The sequence below is a fragment of the Coregonus clupeaformis genome, unplaced genomic scaffold (genome assembly GCF_020615455.1).
Source record: "Coregonus clupeaformis isolate EN_2021a unplaced genomic scaffold, ASM2061545v1 scaf0116, whole genome shotgun sequence".
Lineage (NCBI taxonomy): Eukaryota > Metazoa > Chordata > Actinopteri > Salmoniformes > Salmonidae > Coregonus > Coregonus clupeaformis.
Window position 1 is genome coordinate 14592 of NW_025533571.1, and position 10409 is coordinate 25000.

The following is a 10409-nucleotide window of genomic DNA, read 5'->3' on the forward strand; positions in this document are numbered from 1 at the left end:
CAGAGAGCTGGGACCAAAGTAACAAAGCCTACCATCAGTAACACACTACGCCGCCAGGGACTCAAATCCTGCAGTGCCAGACGTGTCCCCCTGCTTAAGCCAGTACATGTCCAGGCCCTTCTGAAGTTTGCTAGAGTGCATTTGGATGATCCAGAAGAGGATTGGGAGAATGTCATATGGTCAGATGAAACCAAAATATAACTTTTTTGGTAAAAACTCAACTCGTCGTGTTTGGAGGACAAAGAATGCTGAGTTGCATCCAAAGAACACCATACCTACTGTGAAGCATGGGGGTGGAAACATCATGCTTTGGGGCTGTTTTTCTGCAAAGGGACCAGGACGACTGATCCGTGTAAAGGAAAGAATGAATGGGGCCCTGTATCGTGAGATTTTGAGTGAAAACCTCCTTCCATCAGCAAGGGCATTGAAGATGAAACGTGGCTGGGTCTTTCAGCATGACAATGATCCCAAACACACCGCCCGGGCAACGAAGGAGTGGCTTCGTAAGAAGCATTTCACGGTCCTGGAGTGGCCTAGCCAGTCTCCAGATCTCAACCCCATAGAAAATCTTTGGAGGGAGTTGAAAGTCTGTGTTGCCCAGCGACAGCCCCAAAACATCACTGCTCTAGAGGAGATCTGCATGGAGGAATGGGCCAAAATACCAGCAACAGTGTGTGAAAACCTTGTGAAGACTTACAGAAAACGTTTGACCTGTGTCATTGCCAACAAAGGGTATATAACAAAGTATTGAGAAACTTTTGTTATTGACCAAATACTTCTTTTCCACCATAATTTGCAAATAAATTCATTAAAAATCCTACAATGTGATTTTCTGGAAAATGTTTTCTCATTTTGTCTGTCATAGTTGATGTGTACCTATGATGAAAATTACAGGCCTCTCTCATCTTTTTAAGTGGGAGAACATGCACAATTGGTGGCTGACTAAATACTTTTTTCCCCACTGTATAACCTGTCCTATCTATAACCTGTCCTATCTATAACCCTGTCCTATCTATAACCTGTCCTATCTATAACCTGTCCTATCTATAACCTGTCCTTTATATAACCTGTCCTATCTATAACCCTGTCCTATCTATAACCTGTCCTATTTATAACCCTGTCCTTCCTACCGACCGACCGACCGACCTACCTACCTACCTACCTACCTACCTACCTACCTACCTACCTACCTACCTACCTACCTACCGACCGACCCACCGACAAACCGACCGAACGACCGACCAACCGACCCACCGACCCACCGACCCACCGACCGACCCACCGACCCACCGACCGACCGACCGACTGACCCACCGACCCACCGACCCACCCACCGACCCACCGACCGACCCACCGACCGACCCACCGACCCATCGGCCCACAGACCGACCCACCGACCCATCGACCCATCGACCCACCGAACCATCGACCCATCGACCCACCGACCCATCGACCCACCGACCCACCGACCGACCGACCGACCCACCGACCCACCGACCCACCGACCGACCCACCGACCCACCGGCCCACCGACCGACCCACCGACCCACCGACCCACCGACCGACCCATCGACCCACCGACCCACCGACCCACCGACCCATCGACCCACCGACCCACCGACCCACCGACCGACCGACTATCTCACTCCACCTCTATCTCTGGTGCCTGATATCTTTCTCTATTAACCAGAGACGGAATGTCTCTATCCTTGTGGTGTGTGTGTGTGTGTGTGTGTGTGTGTGTGTGTGCGAGCGTGTGTGTGTGAAGTTATGAGTCATTGTGTGTGTGTGTGTGTGTGAGTGTGTGTGTGTGTGTAACGTTATAAGTCCTTGTGTGTATTCGAGGCCTTTTGAGGACACACAAAGCTATTCTTCTATATTTCTCTTAGCTGGACTCTTACAGACAAGGTTCTATTCAAGGAACAAAAAGCTACTTCAGATGCTGTCTATTTCATAGTCCATTTCAGACAATGTACTAACTCCCATAGAATTGTACGTATGTGTAGACGTGGGCAGATGTGTTTGTGTGTGTGTGTGTGTGTGTGTGTGTGTTGTGTGTGTGTGTGTGTGTGTGTGTGTGTGTGTGTGTGTGTGTGTGTGTGTGTGTGTGTGTGTGTGTGTGTGTGTGTGTGTGTACCTGTGCTGGGTCGACATCATTGAGCATCACTATGGAGGTGCAGTGGTAGTCCAACACAAGCCTCCAGAAATCCTTCACTGTGTTGGGCAGAGGATGCTGGGTCACGATGAACGCTGACGGCTGTTTATAACTCTGTATGAGGGAGGGGGTAGAGAGGCAGGAGGGGGAGAGTGGGAGGGAGGGAGAGAGAGAGGTAGGTGGGAAGGAAGGTGGGAGAGAGAGATGGAGGAAGAGAGAGAGAGAGAGGGGGGAGGGAGAGAGAGAAAGAGGGTAGGGGGAGGGAGGGAGAGATTTTAATTAAACTCCTAACGACTATTTCCATTGAGTGTAGATTTGTTCCTTTTCTAGATATTGAGAGGATAGCCTGGACCCAGATCTGGTTATATGGTGTCTTGCTAATTCCTATGGTCGTTGTCATGGTAACAACAAACAGATCTGGGATCAGACGATTGACAGTCCAGTCCTTACGCCCATGAGTGCAGCGTTGAAAGTGTGTGTGTGTGTATGCTGTGTGTGTGTGTGTGTTAGTGTGTGTGTGTATGCAGTGTGTGTGTGTGTGTGTTAGTGTGTGTGTGTATGCAGTGTGTGTGTGTGTGTTAGTGTGTGTATTAGTGTGTATGCTGTGTGTGTGTTAGTGTGTTAGTGTGTATGCTGTGTGTGTGTGTTAGTGTGTGTGTTAGTGTGTGTGTTAGTGTGTGTGTGTGTGTGTGTGTGTGTATGCTGTGTGTGTGTGTTAGTGTGTGTGTGTGTGTATGCAGTGTGTGTGTGTTAGTGTGTGTGTTAGTGTGTGTGTGTGTATGCAGTGTGTGTGTGTGTTAGTGTGTGTGTTAGTGTGCGTGTATGCGGTGTGTGTGTGTGTTAGTGTGTGTGTGTTAGTGTGTATGCTGTGTGTGTGTGTGTTAGTGTGTGTTAGTGTGTGTGTGTATGCAGTGTGTTTGTGTGTTAGTGTGTGTGTTAGTGTGTGTGTGTGTGTGTGTGTTAGTGTGTGTGTGTTAGTGTGTGTGTCTTAGTGTGTGTGTGTGTGTTAGTGTGTGTGTGTGTTAGTGTGTGTGTGTTAGTGTGTGTGTGTTAGTGTGTGTGTGTGTTAGTTTGTGTGTGTGTGTTAGTGTGTGTGTGTGTGTGTGTTTGTGTGTGTGTGTGTTAGTGTGTGTGTGTTAGTGTGTGTGTTAGTGTGTGTGTGTGTTAGTGTGTGTGTTAGTTTGTGTGTGTGTGTTAGTGTGTGTGTGTGTGTGTGTGTTAGTGTGTGTGTTAGTGTGTGTGTGTGTGTGTGTGTTAGTGTGTGTGTGTGTGTTAGTGTGTGTTAGTGTGTGTGTGTGTGTTAGTGTGTGTGTTAGTTTGTGTGTGTGTGTTAGTGTGTGTTAGTGTGTGTGTGTTAGTGTGTGTTAGTGTGTGTGTGTGTGTTAGTGTGTGTGTTAGTTTGTGTGTGTGTGTCTGTGTGTGTTAGTGTGTGTGAGTGTGTTAGTGTGTGTGTGTGTGTGTGTGTGTGTGTGTGTGTTAGTGTGTTTCTGTGTGTGTTAGTGTGTGTGTCTGGGTGTGTTAGTGTGTGTGTTAGTGTGTGTGTGTTAGTTTGTGTGTGTGTGTGTGTGTTAGTGTGTGTGTGTGTGTTAGTGTGTGTGTGTGTGTTAGTGTGTGTGTGTGTGTTAGTGTGTGTGTTAGTTTGTGTGTGTGTGTTAGTGTGTGTTAGTGTGTGTTAGTGTGTGTGTGTGTGTGTGTGTGTGTGTGTGTGTGTGTGTGTGTGTGTGTGTGTGTGTGTGTCTGTGTGTGTGAGAGACGTACGTCCATCAGAGCAGCGTTGATGTAGTTGGAGCTCTCTCCGTCGATGGTGATGAGGAACGGCAGACAGCGGTCAGGAGGAAGGACGTCCATACAGCGGTTCTTCTCATGGTTCCTGGGGAGCAGGGCGATACTGCAGTCCTCCACACGCAACGCAGGAGTCACCATGTTTAGAGTCTGGAGAGAGAGACACTAGAGGTTACAGTGGGGCGATACTGCAGTCCTCCACACGCAACGTAGGAGTTACCATGTTTAGAGTCTGGAGAGAGAGACACTAGAGGTTACAGTGGGGCGATACTGCAGTCCTCCACACGCAATGTAGGAGTTACCATGTTTAGAGTCTGGAGAGAGAGACACTAGAGGTTACAGTGGGTTACAGTGGGGCGATACTGCAGTCCTCCACACGCAACGTAGGAGTTACCATGTTTAGAGTCTGGAGAGAGAGACACTAGAGGTTACAGTGGGTTACAGTGGGGCGATACTGCAGTCCTCCACACGCAACGCAGGAGTCACCATGTTTAGAGTCTGGAGAGGGAGACACTAGAGGTTACAGTGGTACAGTGGGGCGATACTGCAGTCCTCCACACGCAACGCAGGAGTCACCATGTTTAGAGTCTGGAGAGAGAGACACTAGAGGTTACAGTGGGACAGTGGGGCGATACTGCAGTCCTCCACACGCAACGTAGGAGTCACCATGTTTAGAGTCTGGAGAGAGAGACACTAGAGGTTACAGTGGGGCGATACTGCAGTCCTCCACACGCAATGTAGGAGTTACCATGTTTAGAGTCTGGAGAGAGAGACACTAGAGGTTACAGTGGGTTACAGTGGGGCGATACTGCAGTCCTCCACACGCAACGTAGGAGTTACCATGTTTAGAGTCTGGAGAGAGAGACACTAGAGGTTACAGTGGGTTACAGTGGGGCGATACTGCAGTCCTCCACACGCAACGCAGGAGTCACCATGTTTAGAGTCTGGAGAGAGAGACACTAGAGGTTACAGTGGGTTACAGTGGGGCGATACTGCAGTCCTCCACACGCAACGCAGGAGTTACCATGTTTAGAGTCTGGAGAGAGAGACACTAGAGGTTACAGTGGGTTACAGTGGGGCGATACTGCAGTCCTCCACACGCAACGCAGGAGTCACCATGTTTAGAGTCTGGAGAGAGAGACACTAGAGGTTACAGTGGGGCGATACTGCAGTCCTCCACACGCAACGTAGGAGTCACCATGTTTAGAGTCTGGAGAGAGAGACACTAGAGGTTACAGTGGGTTACAGTGGGGCGATACTGCAGTCCTCCACACGCAACGTAGGAGTTACCATGTTTAGAGTCTGGAGAGAGAGACACTAGAGGTTACAGTGGGTTACAGTGGGGCGATACTGCAGTCCTCCACACGCAACGTAGGAGTCACCATGTTTAGAGTCTGGAGAGAGAGACACTAGAGGTTACAGTGGGTTACAGTGGGGCGATACTGCAGTCCTCCACACGCAACGTAGGAGTTACCATGTTTAGAGTCTGGAGAGAGAGAGACACTAGAGGTTACAGTGGGTTACAGTGGGGCGATACTGCAGTCCTCCACACGCAACGTAGGAGTTACCATGTTTAGAGTCTGGAGAGAGAGACACTAGAGGTTACAGTGGGTTAGAGTGGGGCGATACTGCAGTCCTCCACACGCAACGTAGGAGTCACCATGTTTAGAGTCTGGAGAGAGAGAGACACTAGAGGTTACAGTGGGTTAGAGTGGGGCGATACTGCAGTCCTCCACACGCAACGTAGGAGTCACCATGTTTAGAGTCTGGAGAGAGAGAGACACTAGAGGTTACAGTGGGTTACAGTGGGGCGATACTGCAGTCCTCCACACACAACGCAGGAGTTATCATGTTTAGAGTCTGGAGAGAGAGACACTAGAGGTTACAGTGGGTTACAGTGGGGCGATACTGCAGTCCTCCACACGCAACGCAGGAGTTACCATGTTTAGAGTCTGGAGAGAGAGACACTAGAGGTTACAGTGGGTTACAGTGGGGCGATACTGCAGTCCTCCACACGCAACGTAGGAGTCACCATGTTTAGAGTCTGGAGAGAGAGACACTAGAGGTTACAGTGGGTTACAGTGGGGCGATACTGCAGTCCTCCACACGCAACGCAGGAGTTACCATGTTTAGAGTCTGAGAGAGAGACACTAGAGGTTACAGTGGGTTACAGTGGGGCGATACTGCAGTCCTCCACACGCAACGTAGGAGTCACCATGTTTAGAGTCTGGAGAGAGAGACACTAGAGGTTACAGTGGGTTACAGTGGGGCGATACTGCAGTCCTCCACACGCAACGTAGGAGTTACCATGTTTAGAGTCTGGAGAGAGAGACACTAGAGGTTACAGTGGGGCGATACTGCAGTCCTCCACACGCAACGCAGGAGTTACCATGTTTAGAGTCTGGAGAGGGAGACACTAGAGGTTACAGTGGGTTACAGTGGGGCGATACTGCAGTCCTCCACACGCAACGTAGGAGTTACCATGTTTAGAGTCTGGAGAGAGAGACACTAGAGGTTACAGTGGGTTACAGTGGGGCGATACTGCAGTCCTCCACACGCAACGTAGGAGTTACCATGTTTAGAGTCTGGAGAGAGAGACACTAGAGGTTACAGTGGGGCGATACTGCAGTCCTCCACACGCAACGTAGGAGTCACCATGTTTAGAGTCTGGAGAGAGAGACACTAGAGGTTACAGTGGGTTACAGTGGGGCGATACTGCAGTCCTCCACACGCAACGTAGGAGTCACCATGTTTAGAGTCTGGAGAGAGAGACACTAGAGGTTACAGTGGGTTACAGTGGGGCGATACTGCAGTCCTCCACACACAACGTAGGAGTTACCATGTTTAGAGTCTGGAGAGAGAGAGACACTAGAGGTTACAGTGGGTTACAGTGGGGCGATACTGCAGTCCTCCACACGCAACGTAGGAGTCACCATGTTTAGAGTCTGGAGAGAGAGAGACACTAGAGGTTAGAGGGTCACATGGTCTTAACAGGATGTCCCAATAGCCACCGACCTGTCTCTAAAAGGGATGGTTCAACAGTCCTGTACAGTATACTTTGCATTAGGGCTAGCAGAAACAGTCCTGTACAGTATACTTTGCTGAGCGGTTAGCAGAAATCTTTGTTTTTTTTCCCCGTTTTTTTTACACAACTAATTGACCGACGTCGGTTCGTTTTTTCTCTCCCTAAATGCCTAATTGTTTCTCTAGATCCAGCCTGAACTGTACGATGTAGTAGGGGAGTTGTAGTTTCCAACAGGTCAACGTTCTGCATAAAACGTAGTAATTAACTACAATGACCATAATCCATTGCGCATCTACTTGTCCAGGTCTGTGTTTCTTTTACGCCTGCTACTGAAGATGCATGATGAAAAGCCGTGATCGTGAGGCGATATAGAGAGCAGCCGTAGTGAGGTGTCTCTTCCTGAACATACATGATCTAAGTGATTGATAGTTGGTCTTCAGCAGTCATAAAAGTATGCCTTATTTACTTTGAAGAGCTACTAAAATAGTGATTTTGTCAGACAGCTCTATAGAGATGATGACTTGGAATGAAATAATAACGTCATCAAATAAAACAGATTTTATTAAATTAATGTAATTAAATGATGGTTAATTAGTGATAAGCAGTAATAGGCCGTCGGTCACTACCACCATGGGACTGTCATTAATTGTTTTATTCTGTGTTACAGCATTCAACCCACAGAATCAAAACACAAATCGAAAACCATGCTTTTTTAAAAATAATCAACCCCAAACTGAACCAAACCCAAAAAGCACTAATCTCTCAACACCAATTGCATTCATCACTGCATATTGGGTGGACCTGTCTCTAAAAGGAATGGTTCAACAGTCCTGTATGTTTGGTGGGAATGAGCGACTGATTGGAAAGCCCTTATCTCCATTATCAGTACTTGTTTTTTTGGGGGGGGCGTTTGCTGCTGTAAATGTGTCTGTCTACTCCCCTACGGACAGGAATCTCACCCTGAACTCCTCTTTGATCTGGGAGGAGTTGGTCTGGGGGTCCAATCGGTTCATGTCGTAGTAGACCGAGCGAAGCTGATTGGCTGGGATGGTGGTGTCACCACAAAGACACGCCTCCAAGATGGCATCGTGGATGAAGACATACTGCTCCTGGGAAGATAAAGATCAAGATTTTATTTGTAAGAAGATTTTACGAAAAGGTCAGAAATAGTCATATGCATTTTATGTGGTGACTATAGACAAGAACCAAAACTGAATAATATACACTACCGTTCAAAAGTTTGGGGTCACTTAGACATTTCCTTGTTTTCGAAAGAAAAGCAATTTTTTCTGTCCATTAAAATAACATCAACTTGATCAGAAATACAGTGTAGACATTGTTAATGTTGTAAATGGCTATTGTAGCTGGAAACGGCTGATTTTTAATGGAATATCTACATAGGCGTACAGAGGCCCATTATCAGCAACCATCAGTCCTGTGTTCCAATGGCACATTATGTTTGCTAATCCAAGTTTATCATTTTAAAAGGCTAATTGATCATTAGAAAACCCTTTTGCAATTATGTTGTGCTGATTAAAGAAGCAATAAAACTGGCCTTCTTGAGACTAGTTGAGTATCTGGAGCATCAGCAATTGTGGGTTCAATTACAGGCTCAAAATGGCCAGAAACAAAGACATTTCTTCTGAAACTCGTCAGACTATTCTTGTTCTGAGAAATGAAGGCTATTCCATGCTAGAAATTGCCAAGAAACTGAAGATCTCGTACAACGCTGTGTACTACACAGAACAGCGCAAACTGGCTCTAACCAGAATAGAAAGAGGAGTGGGAGGCCCCGGTGCACATTTGAGCAAGAGGACAAATACATTAGAGTGTCTAGATTGAGAAACAGGTGCCTCACAGATCCTCAACTGGCAGCTTCATTAAATAGTACCCACAAAACACCAGTCTCAACGTCAACAGTGAAGAGGCGACTCCGGGATGCTGACCTTCTAGGCAGAGCTGCAAAGAAAAAGCCATATCTCAGACTGGCCAATAAAAAGAAAAGATTAAGATGGGCAGTCTGAGATATGGCTTTTTCTTTGCAACTCTGCCTAGAAGGTCAGCATCCCGGAGTCGCCTCTTCACTGTTGACGTTGAGACTGGTGTTTTGCGGGTACTATTTAATGAAGCTGCCAGTTGAGGACCTGTGAGGCGTTGATCTGGCAGGGGAAAGTGACTAGGCATCAGGATAGATAATAATAAGGTATTTGAGGTAGATATGTACATGAAGGCAGGGTAAAGTGACTAGGCATCAGGATAGATAATAATAAGGTATTTGAGGTAGATATGTACATGAAGGCAGGGTAAAGTGACTAGGCATCAGGATAGATAGTAATAAGGTATTTGAGGTAGATATGTACATGAAGGCAGGGTAAAGTGACTAGGCATCAGGATAGATAATAATAAGGTATTTGAGGTAGATATGTACATGAAGGCAGGGTAAAGTGACTAGGCATCAGGATAGATAATAATAAGGTATTTGAGGTAGATATGTACATGAAGGCAGGGTAAAGTGACTAGGCATCAGGATAGATATTAATAAGGTATTTGAGGTAGATATGTACATGAAGGCAGGGTAAAGTGACTAGACATCAGGATAGATAATAATAAGGTATTTGAGGTAGATATGTACATGAAGGCAGGGTAAAGTGACTAGGCATCAGGATAGATAATAATAAGGTATTTGAGGTAGATATGTACATGAAGGCAGGGTAAAGTGACTAGGCATCAGGATAGATAATAATAAGGTATTTGAGGTAGATATGTACATGAAGGCAGGGTAAAGTGACTAGGCATCAGGATAGATAATAATAAGGTATTTGAGGTAGATATGTACATGAAGGCAGGGTAAAGTGACTAGGCATCAGGATAGATAATAATAAGGTATTTGAGGTAGGTATGTACATGAAGGCAGGGTAAAGTGACTAGGCATCAGGATAGATAATAATAAGGTATTTGAGGTAGATATGTACATGAAGGCAGGGTAAAGTGACTAGGCATCAGGATAGATAATAATAAGGTATTTGAGGTAGATATGTACATGAAGGCAGGGTAAAGTGACTAGGCATCAGGATAGAAATAATAAGGTATTTGAGGTAGATATGTACATGAAGGCAGGGTAAAGTGACTAGGCATCAGGATAGATAATAATAAGGTATTTGAGGTAGATATGTACATGAAGGCAGGGTAAAGTGACTAGGCATCAGGATAGATAATAATAAGGTATTAGAGGTAGATATGTACATGAAGGCAGGGTAAAGTGACTAGGCATCAGGATAGATAATAATAAGGTATTAGAGGTAGATATGTACATGAAGGCAGGGTAAAGTGACTAGGCATCAGGATAGATAATAATAAGGTATTTGAGGTAGATATGTACATGAAGGCAGGGTAAAGTGACTAGGCATCAGGATAGATAATAATAAGGTATTTGAGGTAGATATGTAC

At 46.3% G+C, this 10409-nt stretch overlaps 1 protein-coding gene across 1 annotated transcript in view; it reads right to left on the reverse strand.

Moving 5' to 3' along the window:
• Positions 1-2137: 2137 nt before the first annotated feature.
• Positions 2138-10409, reverse strand: part of LOC121580570 (receptor-type tyrosine-protein phosphatase mu-like) — a gene marked incomplete at its 3' end in the record, with an annotated part of 542380 nt that continues 534108 nt past the window's right edge. The window contains exons 30-32 of the mRNA XM_045213497.1: positions 7922-8071; positions 3914-4087; positions 2138-2269 (exon numbers count right to left, since the gene is read on the reverse strand). Coding sequence (XP_045069432.1) covers positions 2138-2269; positions 3914-4087; positions 7922-8071 — 456 coding nt within the window. The remainder of the gene's footprint in view (positions 2270-3913; positions 4088-7921; positions 8072-10409) is intronic.